This window comes from Ambystoma mexicanum, chromosome 5p (genome assembly GCF_040938575.1).
Source record: "Ambystoma mexicanum isolate Mex_15411 chromosome 5p, UKY_AmexF1_1, whole genome shotgun sequence".
Taxonomy (NCBI): Eukaryota; Metazoa; Chordata; class Amphibia; order Caudata; family Ambystomatidae; genus Ambystoma; species Ambystoma mexicanum.
Genome location: NC_090930.1, coordinates 934,239,199 through 934,259,567, shown reverse-complemented (window position 1 = coordinate 934,259,567; position 20,369 = coordinate 934,239,199). Strand labels below are relative to the sequence as shown.

The 20,369-nt window shown below is 44.1% G+C and overlaps 1 protein-coding gene across 8 annotated transcripts in view; it reads right to left on the bottom strand.

Moving 5' to 3' along the window:
- The window catches only part of PIEZO2 (piezo type mechanosensitive ion channel component 2), a 1,512,892-nt gene that overhangs the window by 208,686 nt on the left and 1,283,837 nt on the right, over nucleotides 1–20,369 (bottom strand). For all 8 annotated transcript variants that reach the window (XM_069613375.1, XM_069613368.1, XM_069613370.1 and 5 more), the window contains one exon: nucleotides 3,955–4,020. In XM_069613375.1, coding sequence (XP_069469476.1) covers nucleotides 3,955–4,020 — 66 coding nt within the window. The remainder of the gene's footprint in view (nucleotides 1–3,954; nucleotides 4,021–20,369) is intronic.

Genomic DNA, 20,369 nt, shown 5'->3' with positions numbered 1-20,369 from the left:
ATGGGCTGTGGTGGAGCACCTGGTGCCAACCGTTGAGAATTTATCGTTCACCATAAAAATAGATAATTTATTTACTGAGAACTTTATTTCATTGTCAGAACATGTTTGGGTGCAGAAAGGTACACATTATTGTGGATTACAAAAACAAATATCTTATCATCCCGGAAGTACTTGTAGCAGTGTGTTGTGCTGATTTAACTGCATCACACTGTACCTTTTAGTTGTTTTACCACAGTGATATGTCCACATTTAGTGGCAATATACACGTGGTACTCGGACTGTGCTTTTATAGCCTAATTAGTTCATAACTGTGGGTCCACTACTTTCGTTTTATGGGGTGAACCATACCAGGATTCAAGAAATTGCGGGGCATACCTGCGTAACACCTTCGAGTAGACAGCAGCCCTCTCCTGATCTTTGTGTGTATAACCTGCCACCTTTTATTCACACTATGGCCCTCATTATGGGTTTGCCAATAACCCACTGGTGCTACCAGTGACTTACCAGCGGACTCTCCTTACCGTTTCCATCGCCCGGTGGAAAGCCGGTAAGTTCTGATTTCCATAGAGTCCCATAGGACTCTGTGGGAATGGGAACACTGGAGCACCATCACCATTAGTAATGGTGACGGTGCTTGAGTGAAAAATCTGCCGTTAGAGGCCATAACTGCCGGAAGGTCAGGCGTGCCGGTAGTTCACAGACCCTACTTGGCAGACTTGTATTTTGCCGATCCGGAAAGGGTAGCGATAACCGTTGTTACCAGCATTTTATTCTGGACCGCCATACTTGTAATGAGGGCCTATGTCTTGGGAAAATTGACATGGTAGTAATTTAATTCACTACTTTATTATAGTAATTCGTTTTAAAAACATTCACAAAATGGTACCTAGACCAATAAAGTGCAAAGGTGCACTAACAAATATATCCATTTTTTTATTTCGTATTACCTTTGTAAAGCACGCTATGCCCGGCTGCATCAAGGCGCTGTTGCGCTACCAGTTACACACTCATGCATCGTAGAGGACACAGCCTCCTGAATACATGTCATTTTACATTCACAAATAACAAAATGGAAACATAAAAATGAAAATCACAACATGCAAATCAATTATTGATTTCATTGAAGCACCAGTCTTGGAGGAGCCATACCAACATGCATGCAAAAAGACACAAAAGTAAATCATCTCTTCAATATTGTCTACCACTATAGACCCTTGTTCTTCTGAGTCCTTTGTGTAATTTAGATTCTGGCCATCGTTTGTCCACCCTGATCCATATATATCGTACTGTGATCATTATCACTGTTTACTTGATGACTTCTTAAACTATCGCTGCCAATGTTTCGGTGCACAACCTGTACTCTGTTGCTAGCGAGCTAGCGTTGAGCTATGTAAATATATAACAACATTAATAATAAAACTCCCCCATGTCCTCTGAGGGCCAGTGCATGCAATATGGGCATTGAGGGGGCACCCCCCCCTGGGCACAAGCTTCCACTTTGGCATATAGAATGTTCCACACATTGGTAAGCCTAACGGGAATGATCCACCTGACGGGAATGATCCGCCTGATGGCAATGATCCTACAGCCGGGAATGATCCACCTGACGGGAATGATCCGCCTGATGGGAATGATCCACCTGATGGGAATGATCCGCCTGATGGGAATGATCCGCCTGATGGGAATGATCCACCTGACGGGAATGATCCACCTGACGGGAATGATCCGCCTGATGGGAATGATCCTACTGACGGGAATGATCCTACTGCCGGGAATGATCCACCTGACGAGAATGATCCGCCTGATGGGAATGATCCCACTGACGGGAATGATCCTACTGCCGGGAATGATCCGCCTGATGGGAATGATCCACCTGATGGGAATGATCCGCCTGATGGGAATGATCCGCCTGATGGGAATGATCCTACTGCCGGGAATGATCCGCCTGATGGGAATGATCCACCTGACGGGAATGATCCACCTGACGGGAATGATCCACCTGACGGGAATGATCCGCCTGATGGGAATGATCCTACTGCCGGGAATGATCCACCTGGTGTGAATGATCCGCATGACGGGAATGATGCCCAAGACTTGTCTCCTGCCTACATCTAGCTACCAAAGGAAATCTTTCCTGCTGGACTTAGTTATGTGATTATTTATTGTATGTTTTTTTCCTACTTAACCTCTTATCTCATCATCATCTGAACTTAATTTCTTACATTTGATAAGATTAACATTATATGTTTGGTAATCATCTGACGAATCCATGAACATTAAGTCACGGAAAAGGTGGTCACATAAAGTTATTTTAGTTGCTATCAGTTTTGAATTTTTAATGCTATGGGTGAACGTTCAATGTCTTCATTATGTTACTAATTACGGCAAGAGAAGCTTCTGTGGTACAAGGTATCCTCAACATATTAAGAAACAGGTAATTTCTTACGTACATAATTAGATCTCACTTCTTTCTGTCTTTGTATTTTCGCTTCTCTATGCATTCATAACTAATGTTCAATAAAATAACTTTGAAGGACCACCATTTCTGTGTCTTAATTTTTACAGAATCAATTGATGATCCGCAAAAAAATCAATTTCAGATGATAAATGAGAAAAACATATCTTTTAATACACGTGTCATTTATTTCGGCAGGAACAGCTTCCATTGGTATCTGACATGTCACCTGCCTTCAGGGACAGATGCATCCCAAGGAGCATCTGTGAGACAGGCCAGAGTCTCACATGGAGGCCCCTGATCCTGCAGATGTAAGGTGTTGCCTAGGAACCCAGGGCAGAGGAGTTTAGGGGATGAGTCGAATATGGAGACCAATCATGCACAGAAGTGAGCAGGTCAGGGCTGCAAATCTGTGCACCCTTCCCTTTCTGTGGGGCCTGTGGAGGCGGGTGTCAGGTATGTAAGGTTATTGCTGTTTCCCAGCACAGGCTGGGCAGAGTTGCAGGACGGAGGAGAAGCAGAGAACAGGGACCTGGGCAGAAATGAACTTTTGTGTGTGTTTGTCTCCATGTATGGGTGTGTAGGTGTTTTTGTGTCTATGAATAGCTGGGGTGTGGGTGCACATTTGAAGGCATCTGGTGTGGGGGACTGTCATAGGGAGTAATGTTGAGACACAGAGCGGCACTTGAGCAGAGCTCAGCATTGAGGGAGACATTGGAGCAGAACTCGGCATTTGGGGCAGAACTGAGCAGGGCAGAGCCACACATAAGTACTGCAGGAAAATTCGGGCAGGGATTGGAAGGGCAGATTGCAGCAGAACTGCGCACAGAGCAACAACTTGGGATAGAGCTGGGTACTGGGGTTTATTTTGTCTACTATAAAATGCATATTTGTCTTCTATAAATGCATTTTCTACGTGACAGAAGTTTTAAAAAAAAATCTGCTGTAGTGAGGAGTGCTGGGTGAGTGCGATTGTATACAGTGATTGTGCTCTGCCCACTGTATTGGCTGATCTAACCCCTGTGCCCCATGCTATTGACGCTGCAGTAAATCCTTCTTGTAGTAGGACCATCGCTAGGGTGTGAGAGAAAGGTGTGACTTACCAGGTAGGCATCAGGATGCCAATTCTTGGATCCGCTCTGCTCAATTGGAGGAGCACATAATTAGGCCATCAAAGATGTTGGCAGGTTTCATCTTAGCAAATGAACAAGTGGACCAGAGACAGCAGAACGACCACTGACTAAGTATCTTGTCCCTGGCAGCATTGTTATTGGGAGAGTACAAGGGTATCTAGTGATATCATTGCTGGAAATGACATTGATGGTTAACCGAGCACAATTTACTCAATGGTTGTTCACAGAATATTCATTTGCCCGGGTGTTTATCATAATAAGAGATATTCAGGGGTAGGCACTAACACGGTGTTCAAATATGTCATATGCTATTCGCAGAATTAATTTTTGCAGAGTCATTTTGCAGAGTCATTGCAGAGTCATTACCTGGTCCATCTGATTTCTTTTTCACTGGCTCTTCTTCTTTATCTTCGAATTCTATAGCATGTGGACCTGGAACAAGCATGTGACATTCAGTAAAGTTAACTATGCTTTTAAATGCAAATCCATAGGTGACTTGATATGATAGCATAAAATGTGTATATGTAAAGCACACACATTGTATAACAGCTGTAGAGCGCTGGATCTGCGCAGAGCCTGCTGATGCAGGTTCGAATCCCAGCAGTGCCAAACTCAGCCTTTCATCCTTCAAAGATCTATAAATGAGCACCGCACACTGTGGGCAATAATAAGCAGCGCTCAGATGCCTGAGGGATCGAAGCGCTATATAAATGCAAATCATTATTTTTATTATTTAGCTGACCTCGGAAGGATGAAGGCCTGAGTGGATCGGACAGGATTCCAATGTATGACCATGGGATCAGACACCGATCCCTGTAGTGGCTACATTTGTCCACTTGGGCACAGTCCTGGCAGGCAGGTAGGTATAATGTAACACACATCATATACAGAACTATCTTCGGCTTCTCACACAAGGAAACACTATCCCCAATGCATGCACGAAAAAATATTGACTTGGACAAAGTAACTGCATGCTGTAAGCCTAATTACTGCCAAGTGGTACACTGCTGCCAGGGGGGAACCATGGCTTAGCCTGTGTGGTAGAATTAGCCTATTTCTAGATGTTGGGGAGCCAGAGCAGGGGTGTGCCTGGTTAGAGTCAAATGCCTGGCTCTGGCCCAGCTTCAGGGCCTTTATGTAAGAAGATCCCAAGTGGAGCCGAGCCAAGCGCCACCTTATTCGTTGTTACATTCATAGAGTAAATTCAAATGACACTTCTAACCAGTGACGATAGAAAAGAACTGCCTGCAATCATCTACTTGCACAGAGTAGTTTTTTTTTTTAATCTCTTGCCAGGAATTGCATTCTTATGCAAAACTAAAGATGCAATGGGAAAATATGCTTGAGTTTGGGAGACAGACAGCTCAACTCGTGTCTGGCTACTAAGGACAAACCCGACCCCATGGTTCGGCTCGACTCTACCCATAAATTCATTGGCTCCGAAACGTGTATCCATTACATGCATTGCATTATTAGCTTTTGGACAACAATAATAGTCCAATTATTGTCATTATCGCATCGGATGTTAATGAGATAATTACAATTAGGTGACTTCACCATCTCAAAGATACACAGTAAGGACTTAACTTAAATATATTCTACTATATGTATGGCAGACCATAGTTCATAAATGTCTATATGGGTCTCTTCCTAAATGAGCCATCCAAAATGGCTGCCTCTGTTGACATGCAACAACTCAAATATGTGTTGAGAGAATAAAGCCGCCAAGTGGTCTCTCCTCTTTATAAGCAGTCGAATGGGTGAGTTGTTGATTAATAAATCCGTGCATTTCACAGTTCCAAGTATATCATGTGTGACAGTCAAAGGTCAATTCAGCTCCTATGCACAAACTGAGCGAACACCACCATTCTACTTTAGTGACTAATTAAACAGGATGATTTCTCTAAGTCATGCCATCATTTTAGGGTTATGCACTACAACAGCCCTTGGAAATTATTCCGCGAGCTAAAGCTATTACTGTAAATGCTTCGATGATGTTTTTTATTTTATTGAGTCTGAATGAAAATGCAATTACATATCCGATTACCGCTGCTGTTTGTGTTCCACCGACAAGACTTGAACGACGACAGAATAAAGATAACTCCAATTAAAATGGATGGAATCGGGCTTGGAACGTGTCTTTGATGCAGTACTCCATGTCCGTGTTATCCTTTTAGCAGTCTTTTCTCTTTCTTATTCTACATGATGACCACAGCTATCACAACCTCCCATCCCCCACTACGGTATTTATTTTATACTATTAGTACATTTTAACAAGTTCATGGAAGACATACGATGTGTGCACACTTTATTTGAAAAGATAGGTTTTTTAACACTTGCAAAGTTATATTTAAGGTATTTCAGGGAAGAGCAGGACCCTACAAGGCAGTAGGCATTCTGCTCAGTTTTTAGTGATCAACACTGTGTACCTGCTTATAACGTATCCAGTGCTATCAGGAGGCAGAGTCTTTCCAGTGGTTGGGCCCGCCTCCAGAAGTGTGACTGCCCTTAATGATCTAAAAAGCATTTCTTTCAAAAAAGCTTCTCTTCCTCATTACTATGGATTGTTCTTGCTCATGTCCCTTGCACACTCTTCTTCAGCTGCCTGTGTGGCTGATCTCATCTCAAGCGCTCTGAAGACTCAACTACTGTTTTCATTACTCTAGGCACACGTGTGATTCAGAACCAACTATATGTTTCCCTTTCTGTGATATTTGTAAACTGAATCCACTATAAAAAGACAAAGAAATAATTGCAGTTTGGGTGGCCCAGCCCTGGATTAGAAAGGTTATTCTTTTTCTCTGTCTATCGTAAGGAGAGTCCACGCTGGAACTTGATTTCAATTCTCACCTCAGATCCGCCTGGTGAGTGGGACGGTAATTCCCCATTCACCATTTACCCTTCCCCATTCCCATTTTTGCCCCATAGGGCATAATGGGGATGGGGAAGGCGCTAATTACGGCACCGTAAATTACGGTGCTGTAATTAGCACCAAGTTCGCTTAGCGCAAGCAAAAAGCAGGCGTTAAAGTGTGAATATGGCGTTAAGGGTTAACGGCGCCGACGCCGCCGTTAAACCCTTAACGCCTGACTTGTAATGAGGGCCAATGTCTACCGTGTGCCACCTCTTCCCCATGCTAGAGATTTTTGGTTGGTTTTTCACCAATGAAATATCCGTGTCAGTAATGGTCCTTTTGCTATTTCCTGCATGAGCCCTGATCTCACTAAAAATACTTTTTGTACTTCCTCCAGGAATCACTGCAAAGTGTGGATAATTTCGCAAGCCAAGAATCACAAAAAATACGACACATACTGCTTTTGCAAAGCTTGCAATGTGTACATTGAAGACAAGGTTCTTTTCAATAGGTCCGGCTGGATTTGGGAGGAGTGAAGAAGGCGAAGGATTAACGAACACTGCTATTTCATAGCTCTTACAGTGCTTAAATATTTAAGAAGTCTGCCTGGACAACCTGCATCTTTTTCAAAGTAGTTAAAAATATATCGTTAGAGAGGGCATGGGATTTGAACGAATGGGTGTTAGAGGCCCAGGAGGTGTAGAAAACAGCCATTTATACAGTTACCTGTGCCTGTGGCTTTTAATGAACAATATGATTCTTTTAATTAAAAAAAGAGCTGCCTAGCGATGGTGTATAACAAGAATGAATAGTCGAATGGATGCAACCATTCCCTTTACAAGATTTTCCTAGTGCAGGTGTGCATCCATACCAGCAGGCCTTCGGCAACATCTTGGAATGCTGTTTTAAGAAAAGAGTTTCATGAAGATGGTTAAGATGGCCAAGTCATCCTCTAATTTTAACATATTTTTAATTGTATTTGAGTTGTATGGCACCCATTGTTAGTAAATGGGTGCTGTGAGCAAATTGTTCACAGCACCTAAGTGGCAGGGGCGAGAGAACAGGAATAGAGTTGGGCAGCCTATATGGGAAAATAACTAGATCCGATTTAAGCACCAATATGTTTACATGAATGCACATTCCTTTCTGAATTGATGGCTTGACGTGTCCTGGACCTGGAATGGAATGAAGTAGTGGGGAGCCCCGGACCCAGAATAAGTTGCTTGAGGGCGAGAGGTCGCTCTTTCTCTATGGTGGGACCTTCCAGAGTCATTGCGCAGACCTGCCAGCTATCACCCACATTTATATACTTTGTTTCTGCACATGGCTAAATGGGTGACAAATCAAGGATATGGTTAATAAGGCAGGTAGGTATTTTATCGCCTAGTATTGTTCTGGCAAGAGTGCAAATACCACAGGACATCCTCCACATGTACAGCAGGGCTTGTTGGTGACAATGTGAGCTGAAGATGGCCAGAGCATTCAAACTAACGTTGTAACAGTAGAAAAGCATGCATTAGACACATAGCAAATATGCACTCCACACGCAGAACATGTACAATAGGTAATATATGCATTTAGACATGAAGAAAATTAACATAGCATCCATAGACATGAAGAACATTTCATGTCCAATGTATAAGGAATGCAACATAAAAGATATGCGAATATAGCTCGTTAACATAAAAATAAGAGTCTAGCTAGGCATCCATCTTCTTAAAAATGGAAGCCACAGCATTTCTCTGAATGAACACAGGCCTGAAAGATTTGGGAAATCTCAAAAGTCTGAATCCACAGAAATACATATCCATACAGAGCTTAGACAGTGGCTGGCAACTAGTGCCAAGGTTGACATGAATTTAGGGAGGATCGGAACGGCGAAACGAAGGCACAAGATAGCAATTCCCAAGCCGCAAGCAGTATGCTCCCCAAATAATTAAAGTTTTATAAGAGCACAACCAGCCTATTTTATCCAGGTGAAGTAAACAGTAAGCCAACATACTCTATGAAGAATAGCTCAAGAGTGTGCCCAGTGGTAACAGAAAACATGACACACATATTGTTAATAGCTAAAACGTTAGTAAATAGAAGGTAAATATATTCCAAACATGGTCCTATTGCACATGACCCATAATTGGAAAACACTGGCCATTCACTAGAAGGTAACATGGATAGGAAACCTGCAGTTCTCCCTAAATACAAAGATAGACACAAGATGCTGCACAAGGCCAAGTACAAATGGACTGCCCAGTCTCATGGCCCAAGAATGAGTGATGGTGACATTTAATTGGAGGAAGAACATTCCATGGTCCTCTCTCCCCCTACTCTATGTCTGGCTCATATCCTGACAACCTGTCAAGTGTCCAAGGTTGGTTAGCAATGTGCTAACCTATCAAAATTCTTAGAGACATGCTGCCCTTCATGTAGTATGCCAACCAACCCCTTGCCATGAAGATGATGTAGCTTAACATTTTATCAATATAGGTTTGGTTCCAGATGGAGCAGTGCAGTAGCACTTTTTGGATGTGTCTATGTGCAGAATGGGATTGCGATAATAAACAATCTTGGACCCAATAACCGGAAGATTATGGCAAAGTACTACTTTATTATCCATTCAATACAGTAGGGCAATCTGGCAAACAACGAATTGTAGTTCACACACTCACAGTTACATTTCAGTTATACAAAGCCTTTATAGCTCGATCAGTGTCAGCTATGATGTCATCTTACGTGGCAGATAATAAAACGGATTTGGGGATTGGTTAGGAGAACATATCTACTTATAGAGTATATAAGTGATAGTACTTTACTGAGTGCTCTTCCTTTGACAGGCAAACCTCAAACCTCCCTCTAACTATGTATTTTACAGATTATAGTAGCATAACACCTGCGTATTGACTCATGCAACATTGTATGCTCTTTATTGCATAGGCCCTTATGATAGGTTGGCATCCTCTCCCAACAGTGCACACTCGGCTCACTAGCAGCACATAAGCATAACAAAACTCAGGTGCAGAGAACAACGCCACACTACTGCCCACTTGCTCAATTAGTCTACAATCTCTCATCAGCCAAGCCTTCAGCCAAGGCTTCTCCTTTGTACTTGATCTTGCAGGATGTTCTCTTCTCTGGAATTTTAAGGGGTGTTAAGGTACGTCATTATCTTCGGACAGGGCTTTATAAATAGGCCTTGTTTTCCAGTCTTGTACCACATGTAGAGAAACCATGATTTTGTCAATTTCGCCTTCTATTTACTGTTATTTGATTTGATTATATTCAAGTGTCATTACCCTCTTCAGCCATTAGAGACTTGGTTGCTCCATCTCACATGTGCTTTTCTGCATCTTTTATTGTCAGTACTTGGCATCCGCAAATGTTCACTCATTTACTTAATCTAAGAGAAATATGTCCTACCTATGTTGCTTATCCTGGCTAACTACCTTTGTACCCTAAAGTTGCTTCTTGCTGTGGCATCCTTGATCTTTGGCCAGCAGCTATTCTTTCTACCATGTGGCTCCTCATTGAATGTAAATATGTTTATAGTATTGCCTATAGTGTATATGTTCTACCCTTCCTATTTGGCGTGATACGTCCGGCACTGTAACCTCAGCTGGACCTCACCCTACTGTATGTAACTAAGCTTTGCAACCCTCTTGCAGCCTTTGCGCCTGACTACCCCTGGGTTAGGTGCGCATTACAAATAAATAAAATACAAATACAAATACTAATTCATGCACACATTTGTATTTCCAGCTTCTGTCAGCTCTGCAGCCCTGGTCTCTCTCCTTCCAGCTCTTTGCTTACTATCATTGAGAGCCGGGGTCCATCTTTTCACCATTTCTGCTTTATCCGTGTTATGTTTTCTACTGCAGTAAGTTTTTATATGACTCATCTACTTTGCATTTCTGCTTATATACATTTAATACTCATTTGGTTACTTATCTTATTTGTATACATGATCTCTTCTTACTTGATTGTATGTTTACTCTTGTTTCTTCAATTATATCTTCATTCTTTAAGTATTCGTATGTCGTTTCAGTGTGTCATTGTATCTTCTTCTTATGATGTCACTTTGCACCTGTCAGGTTTTCTTTACAAGTCTTTGATATTCAGTGGTGGCTGCAAATCTCCTGCTACAACCTCAGTGCAAGGGTACATTTGGTACAGTTGTCTGAGTGCATAACGTCTCTCAAACGCTCGATGTGGTATTGGAATGATACCTGGTGTCATGCACGGTGTCTTCCTGTCTTTCATCAAGTATGATGGAGGAGAGGGGGTGGAGCATATCAGTGACATACACATCTGCTCCTTTACAGAGCCATCAGATAGTTATAATGCAATGAAATGTTTAATCAGTATGGAATCTATCTGTAGCCAAACCCACTAACCTATCCCCATAGGTTTTGTAAACTGATATTATGTTATGACGTTGTTGATAATGAGTTTGTAGTACTTAAGCCAGTGTTTCTGGTTAATATGTCAAAAGCAGCGAGCTTTGAGTACTTGTATGCTATACTAGCTTTGTTTCGATATGAATTAAGTTGGGTTTTGCCGTGCACTTTGTGTACTCCGTCATTGAGTCTGGTTTGGATTGACTTTGATTCCTCTAGGCTTATCTGGGATTTGGGTCTGCCTCAACATTATTATACTGCTTCAGAACACAAGGGCCAGGATCACATGAAGTACAAGAGTCACATGTAATTTAGCCTGGTTGACGGGCATAGATGATGGGCAATTGTGACCTGACTTCTGCATTCACATATCTCTGCAAAAATATTACTGAACTGATTGACCCATGCAAAAATGGAATCCAGACTGACTGACAAGTGTGAGAATCAGGTATTGCACTTTTTGGCACGTGCAAAATTTGATGCTGAATTGCCTGTCCATGGTGCAAAATGGATGATCATGATCACAATTTTTGGAGCTTGATGGGTTAGAGGATAATGTATATAAGAGGTTGAAGGTGTATTATATATGGTCAATTTGGTCAGACCTCATTATTTGAAAATGTATAGATATTTTTGAATACTTTTTACAGAATTGGCAATCATGACCATGTGGTTATGGCTACTTCACTTGTACTCGCATAGGACAACATTTTTATCGACAAATCTTGAAAAACCTTCCAAAGAACAAACCAGTATCTTAATTTACTGTGTCAATTTTTATAAGGTTCTGTGAAGGGAGAGCAAAGACATTGTGGTCGGGAGGGTCCCAAAGCATTAGTAGTTCTGCATCTAGAAAATGGGCATATGTTATTCATAAAACATGCTTAAAAGATAGGAATACTCAGGGTAAAAATCCTTGTCTAGGCCTTATGGTTGCCCAAAAGGGATCTTTAAACCTGGCCTGTTGGGTGCTAATCTCGCATGGAATTGAGCACCACCTTTTCTGTCCTTGCTATGAATTTGGTAAAATTAACACATTATATATAAAATGTAAGGATGCAGTTGGTTTTGGAATTACAAGTTAAATTAGAAGCATGCCTGCGGATTAGAGGGTTCACAAGTAAATCAATGGAATTATTGGTAAACAAATATTTGAGGATTCTAAGTGGGCAATATGGTGTGATGTCAGAATTCCGTTGAAGTGGGAGAATGGAAGACCAGGCTCCCGTCCTTCGCCTCTCGCGCTTGGCCTAGAGGGTCACGACCCAAACACCCGCCACGAGACGAGTTTGTCCATTTACCAGACGACCAGATACCCTGGTACAGGAACATACGGATGTGTCCATCTGCCTGCCCAGCAGCCCGCACTGGCCATGCCGACACCTGCGGCACGGATCAACTAGACTAAAATCTACACGTCGTTAGAGATGCCATGACGACCTAGACAACGGGAAGCACATCTGTACAAATGTACACACTGGACATTCCCACACCAACCTACACGAAGAATATACTCAGTGCTATGACGTAGGCGACAGGCATATTCACGGACGTGCATCTTTAGTATTTTTACATAGGCTTTCAGAATGCAGAAACGCAAGACGCGTCATGAACTCTTCTACTAGCTTGCTCACGCTTCTCTTGAAACCAGTTACCGCCATGAGAAGTATAATGAAGACAATACTGGTCATGAAATTATATGCTCCTATAACCTAAAGCACCTGTGCACCAAACGGACAACTTATGCACCAGGCCCAAGTAGGCCTCAAACAAGAGCTCCCGTGGACATCAACAAGGCAAGAGTCAGTTGCTGATCCTGCAGAATGAGCTCGGCGAATCAACCAGCCAAGGTCGCAATGTTGCAAACCCACGTTCCAAGAGCAAATCATCAAAGGCACGATGTTGCAACCTCGTACTCCGCGCACCAACGTTAAAGTCACACCGACAAATTAAACCAGACGCGCAGTAGAAAAACAATATTAATTGTGCAGAATTCTGCCTCTTTCACGGTCCCTCCCCACGTGACCAAGCCGAACCTGACGAGATGCCAAACCCAGGAGAACAGAGGCGTCTGGATCCCTCGCTACGAGACACTGGCAGATACACTTGAAAGGCTCAATGGACATATGCAACAGTGGTAGCGGTCCCCCGTCCAGCTATGAATAAGTCCTCACATTGTCTGCATGTACCCATAGTGAAACATTGTTGCAACTTACAGGTACACCGAGAGCTGGGAACGACGGTGGTCCCAGGCTGGGAAGCTCACGGGCGCACCAATCAGAACATGGGGCTCTTATCACTGACGCCAGCAAATTTAGCCAATCCTCAGGAGTCTTCATGTAACAATTCTCATGTATCTAATTGTAGGGACAACCCAGATATACCACCTGACTACACCTTGTCCACTAATATCTTTCTCTATATGTGTGCTATACTAACCCTACCACTCGAACACCCAATTAAGAGTGGCGATAGGTTTTTTGTTAACTTTCTGAAGTGACGCAAGTAGCGCGTCATAATACAGTAAAAAGGGCCTGCGAGCCCCACGATTGTGTGTGTGTCAGGACGAAGGCGTACGCTCCTTGACCCATCCCTGCCGTTTTGTCTAATAAACAGCAGAGTCACCTTGCTCCTTGTGTGCGTCTCATACTCTATCTCATCTCATCTGGGATATACACGGGAGGAGTTGGAGCCTCCCTGCCTGGAGGTCCGCGGACGGCCCGGCCGACCCCGGCAGAATTTCCCCCCGACAAGTTGGAGGCACTGCTGAGATCTGTTTAAGATCGACTTTTTATTTTTACTTTTTCCAGGCACTCCCGTTGCGAGGAGGCCCGGTGGCGCGGCCCCCTCTGCCGTTGCCCCCTTCTGAGGACTACAGGACCATCGCGGAGCTGCGAGAAGACCGTACAGCGCAATCCGGATATTGGCCCTCGGGAGCCGGTTGAGAAGTATCCCGCCTGCGGTTGGCGAGTGTCCAGACGTGGTCCAGACGAGGGGAGGTGGCGAGCCGCTTGGAGGGGTGCACGCAGTCGAGCGGCCCTGCATCGAGAGAACTTGGTGAGCATGACACGCACAACGAGCAATGCGAAATTGTGAGGGAGGGGGAGGAAGTAAATAAGGGAGGAGGGAGGTATTGTACAGATGCGCGGCGAAGGTTTAACAACTGAGTGTTGCTAATGGAATGAATGGTGGCGAGACGAGTGCGAGAGCAGTCGGCTACGTCACGCGAAAGAGGGGGGCGGAGCACGAAAACATCACGTGTGGCCGCTCGTAGACACTGATTGGCCTAAATCGCGACTAACGTGTAGGGGTGGGTGTGTGTGGTTTCCTACGATTTGATATTTATTGATCAATGAGTAGATGAGGTTCCCTATTGTTCGAGCAAGAAACTCGATAGGTAGATGACGAGGTTCCCTATTGTTCGAGCAAGAAACTCGATAGGTAGATGACGTTTCCCTGTAGGCGGTAGCTAGTTGCATAGTTGCCCAATACGGAAGATAATTGGCTGGTTAAGCCCTCCTGTTGAGGGGCGTATCACACGCGAGGCGACGCAGCGTGCGCAGTCCGATTATATTATTGATGAGATTACCTTGTTCCAGGAGAGACAGGAAGACAGCTGTAGGGTTAGCGGGGGTAGATTGCAAGTGTATTTTGAAACTAATAATGAGGATGTACCAGTAGCGTAAAGACATTGGTGACGTCACCAGTAGGGATTTAATAGGATATCGCGAGCACAAGGAACCTTGGGTTTGAGAGTGGTGGGGAAGAGAAACATGATAAGGGAGCGGATACGGAGATAAACGATAAACGAGTGGATCGGAAGAGGAGAAGGGGAGAGGGGCGTGGCTGCGCACGGAGAACGCCGGCCACGGCAAGTGTAAAAGGGGGAGGAGAACGAGGAATAAGGACGACTGTATAAGATCGTCGTAAGGGGTACGCAGCCACAGGGGGCTGCGTGCGCCTCGGCCGCAGGGGGCCGTAGGGGAATGAATATACAATATAAAATTATACATATATATATATTTGTGTTTTATTATTTTTTTATTTTTTTTTATTATTACTATTGCATAATTTGTCAAAGGATTGTCGTAAGTCCCCACACTTACGGGGCCAGGTAAACAATATAAGGTTGTAAATTGCAAACTGATAGTGAAGGGAAGAGTAACAAGTGGGGCACCACTATGTCATACGGGACAGGGTCGGGAGGGTGGGGGAACACCCTCACTACCCCACTACAACACATATGCACCACACTGCCACCCCATAGGGAGAAATTAATTAAGTACAGCATAGAGTGGACCCAGGGGACGGATAACAAAATGTTAACACCATGGCCGCCTAATGGTAGTTTCGATCCATATGCCCAACATTCACTGCTAAACCATCTGCACAATACATACAAGGGGAAGAAGTTGGCGAGCCATGTGGAGGTGTTTAACTTATGGAGGATGTTCCAGGGGTCCCGACCAGGACCAAATGGAATGTTCTCTATGGGAGAAACACCGGAAGTAAAGGAGATTAAGAAAGAAGGAACGGATGGGGAAAAGGGGTGTGAAAGGACAAAGAATAGGGGGAATGAAGGAGAGGGAGGAGAAAAGATTGATAAATTAGACAACATAAAAAAGGAACCGAGCAACGAGATACCCATAACACCGGGAGTGAAAACAGAGGGAGAAGGGTTGTACCCTTTAAGAGAATTAGGAGAAATAGAAGGACAGTTAAGGGCGGCTGAAGGATACTCGAACCCGGCATACAGCCCTCCACCATATGTGGCTCATAGGAAGATGACAGTGGGGGGGGGAGGATTGGAGAAGAGCAGATTGTAGAGATAGGACATGATGAGTGGGTAGCTGCACAGATATTATTAAAATTACGGGGTTCACTAACGGGAGAAGAGAGGGAGGCAGTAAAGAGAACAGACGAGGATAGTACAAGGGAGAGTGAGATGAAGGGGGAGGAGCTATTACGACAAAGAGAAGAGATTTTGGAGGAAAAATTGGCAAAGCTAAGGGATGAGCAGAATGAATTAATAAAACAGCTTGAGAAGGAGGAAAAAGAGAGAGTGAGGAAAAGGAAAGAGGGTAAAGACGAATTGGACAAATTAAGGGAACGAAATGAGGAGCAAAGGATAGAAGCTGAAAGGGTAAAAGCAGCAGCAGAAAGGGTGTCAAGAGTAGTGTTGAGAGAAAAAAAGAAGGAAGAAGAAGATAAAGAAAGGGAAATGGAAATATGGAGGAGGAGGGTACTATCAGAGGCAGCTAAGAAATATGAAGAGGGGAAAGCAATAGAAAGAGAAAGGGTGAAATGGGAAAGGAAGAAAGAGGATGAAAGAATATTGGAACAGATGAGCAACGAAGTGATGGAGGAACTAAAAAGGAAAAGGGAGGAAAATAGTAGGGAGATGGAGGAGAGGAGTGAAGGGGAAAGAGGAGGGAGTAATAGGGAGAGTGAAAAATGGGGGGATGTATATAGAAGTAGAGAAGTAGCAACAACATCAACACCAGGGGGAACAGTTGGTAACAAAGGAAGAGGAGAAATGGAGCTAATAGACTTAGAAACAGTAACAGTAAAAGGGAAAAAGGCAGAGTGGGGGATACCATTTATGACTGATTTTTGCAGTGAGGAGGAAGAAGGAGTAGAGAGGGTAGGAAGAAAGAGTGAAAGGGAAAGCTTAGATAAGCTGTACCTCACTAGAACAAACATAGACTCGCCATGGATCAGTAAGAGAAGGGAGGAGCTGGAACGAAGTGAGGAGAGGGTGCAACAACTAGTGGAAAAACAAACCCATGAAGCCACACCATCGCCATCTCCATCAGGCCCTCCCCCATCGCACCCTACATGCTCAACCGCCACACGCTCGCTGCGCACAATAAAGCTTGCGCCCTTCATGGACGAATTGACTCCCTATGCATGTCGGCTTAGAGACCTCCCTAGCCGCAGGCAAGACAGACAAATAAACATACCCATATTAAACACAGGAAATGACGAAAAAAGGGGAAAGGACGGAGAGGGAGGTAGGAGTAGGGGTAGTAAGGAAGAATTTGAAGTGGTAAAGGAAACGGGGGAAGAGGAGGGGTGTGAGGACTCAATATTATGGAGCGTAAAGGGTGACACAAGACACAACTTAATGCCACTGTTGGAGAGAGGAGGGGTTAGACCGCAGTATGTACCTTGGAAGCATACGGATAAAGAAAATATAAAATGTAGGCTCCCATCACTAAGTGGAGGTGCGGGTAAGTGGATATATGAAATGGAAAAACACACCGCAGGACAGAAACTAGCAGTAGGAGATGTGAAGGGCCTGTTAATATCAATATTAGGGGATAGAGCGGACGACATCTGGAAGAGAGCGGGATTCCATGGGGTAACAATAACAAACACATCGCATGATGGGGCGCCATTTGCAAACTGCAGACATGCGCTATGGCAGGCACTGAGAGTACAGTACCCAGACACATCAGACATAGGAGCAATTACTTCCAGTAAGATGCGTGAGAATGAAGATCCTGTTGATTATATCCAGGATATTCAAGAGAAGTGGCGCATGGAAACTAGAGAACAATGGGATAAAACACCAGCCATATTTTATCATATACTAGTACAAGGGCTCCCAGAAGGAGTTCAGAAACAACTAAAGAAAGTAGTGGGAATGGAAGCAAAACCATGGCCAGAAATACAGCTGACTATAGTACATCACTGCAGGATATGGCAAGGAAAAATGAAACAAAAGGAAGAGGACAGGAAAACAGAAGAGGCCAAACTAGTACAGAAAAAACTTACTAAATACACAATGGAAGGGGCACTAATAACTACGCCCACACCAATGGCCCAAAGCCCCACACAAGTAGTGGCTGCACAAGATCCAGCTCAAATAGCACCTCCACAAAGTATAATACAGCAAGTGCCGCCACTGCAATTACACGCACCAAACGTGGGAGGAGGGTACCCAATGCAAGGAGCTGGGTATTATAGTTATAACAGGGGGAGAGGAGGATTTATGAGAGGGAGAGGATACGGATATAATACCCAACAGCAGGTGGGGGGACTTGGAAATTCCTACCCCACAGGGCAACCGGTATACCAGGACAACACAGGGAGCTTCCCATGGCAGAGCAGGGAACCACCCGTGTGTTGGAGTTGTGGATTACTAGGACACATGTCACGTACGTGTAGGGTCAGGCCAGGAACACCAGCATGGAATGAACAGGCACAACCTAGGCCATCACAAGAACAGCAGGGCATACAACAACAACAAATAACGCAACAACAGCCACAAACATATTCACTGCCACAACAACAAATAACACAACAACAGCCACTGCCACAACAACAAGTAGCGCTAACACAACAACCCCAAACTGAACAAACGCAATTGGGTAGGGTGACGGTCTTGGGACACAACCCTTACACAGGGAATGGTCAATCATTGTACCCCCAATAGGACAGCCCACAGACGGCCTTGGTGTGTCCCATCCTGTCAGTAACACCTAATAGTGCGGAGGAGCCACGCATAGAGGTAACGATAGGTGACAAAAAATTATCATTCCTTGTTGACACCGGGGCAACCAGGTCTTGCATAAGGGAAGGTAAATTTAAGATGTCAGGCGAAGCCATGAACACCCAAGGATTTTCTGGGGCTAAAGGGTTGGTTCCTTTTACTGATAACGTTCCCTTATCTATCGGAGATTATGATCTGTCAGTTCCACTTTTGTATTATAGTGCCTCACCAGTAAATATACTGGGGAGGGACATAATGAATAGGTTAAATATGACAATCTCCTTTACAGAGGATGGTATAATTTGCTCTACTCCAGGGATTAACATGCTAGCAGCACGACAGATTATGCAAGCATACTGCGGGCAGACAGCGATTAGGGCGGAACCAGTACATGGCGAGCTATTCCAGTATGGAACAGACATGGCATTTGCATGGATGCCAGGGATAGAAGGGAAAATATGGAGGAGGCCAGCAGCTTATCTGTTCCGACCAGAAACACCTGTTAATGAACAAGAAGGAAAGGTGTTTGTAATAGACATTGAGAGCATTATTGCAACAGCTGAGTATATTGCTGTGCACGCCCAAGACAAAGAAGGAAGAGCATGGAGGGCAGTGATAGCACTAGCAGAAGGATGTAGGTTGACCCAGGTGTCAGATGAGGAGCTGTTCTCAGAAGAAAAGGAGGAGGGGGAAATGGTGTTCATGATGAGTGTAGAAATATGGTTAAGAGTGGCTCACAAACAAATAGCGCAGAAAATTGCGATGGCACTTGAGGCACCTGCATGCACCCCAGTCCCTTTCTTTAAGGAGGATATGTCAAAGGTGCCCAAATCATTATGGACCATTAGCCCTTATGACGTAGGATGCATAAAAAGCATAGGGGGTGTACGGATAAAATTGAAAAAAGGTGCCATACTACCAAGAGTAAAGCAGTACCCATTGTCAAAAGAGGCAGATGATGGCATATATGAAACTATAACGGCCCTTATAAACAATGGCATATTGGTCCCCTCAGAATCACCATGTAACACGGCTGTGTACCCAGTGCGCAAGGCTAAAGGGGGGTCTTGGCGCTTCATACAGGACCTCAGGCCCTTGAACAACATAGTAGAAGCAGAATATCCAGTAACAGCAAACCCGGCCACAATATTGTGTGGCATCCCAGCAGAAGCATCACGATTTACAGTAATAGACCTTAAAAATGCATTTTTCTCAATACCATTACACCCCGACTCACAAGATTTGACAAGTTTCACTTACCGAAATACAAAATGGAAACATACCAGGTTACCACAGGGGTATTGTGAATCACCCTCAATTTTCAATAGAGTAATACAGATGGATTTGGGTAACGTTGAGGTGGAAAGCACAGTGTTACAGTATGTGGATGACATAATAATTTGCAGTATAAACGAAAGTAAATGCAGAGAGGACTCCTTAAAAATGTTGACTATATTGGCTGAGAAGGGGTATAAGGTAGACATGGAAAAAATACAATACTGTCAGGAACAGGTACTTTACATTGGCCAACTGATATCCCAACATGGAAGAAAGATTGCACCACAAAGAGCACAGGCCATCTCAAGCACTCCCATGCCACAGACTGTGAGAGAACTGCAGCAATTTCTGGGGCTGTGCAACTACTGTAGAGCATGGGTATTTGATTACAGTTCATACATAGGACCCCTGCTTGAGGGTTTGAAGGAAGCAAATAAAGGGGAGAAAAAGTTGGGGTGGACTATGGAAATGAGGGAGGCATTTGACGAATTGAAGGACGCGATATCAACAGCTCCAGTACTGGCATCCCCAGACTATGAGCAACGATTTTTTATATTTTCACATTGCGACTCAGCAGTAATGAAAGCAGTATTGGCACAAAAAACAAGCATGGGCTATAAACCAGTAGCATTTTACAGCGGTCACTTAGACCCCGTGATGTTAGGCCACTTCCCTTGCGAACAAGGTCTCGCTGCAGCTGCTTTTGCAGTAGAAAAGGCATCAGCAATAACCATGGGGTGTCCAACTACACTGTTTGTGG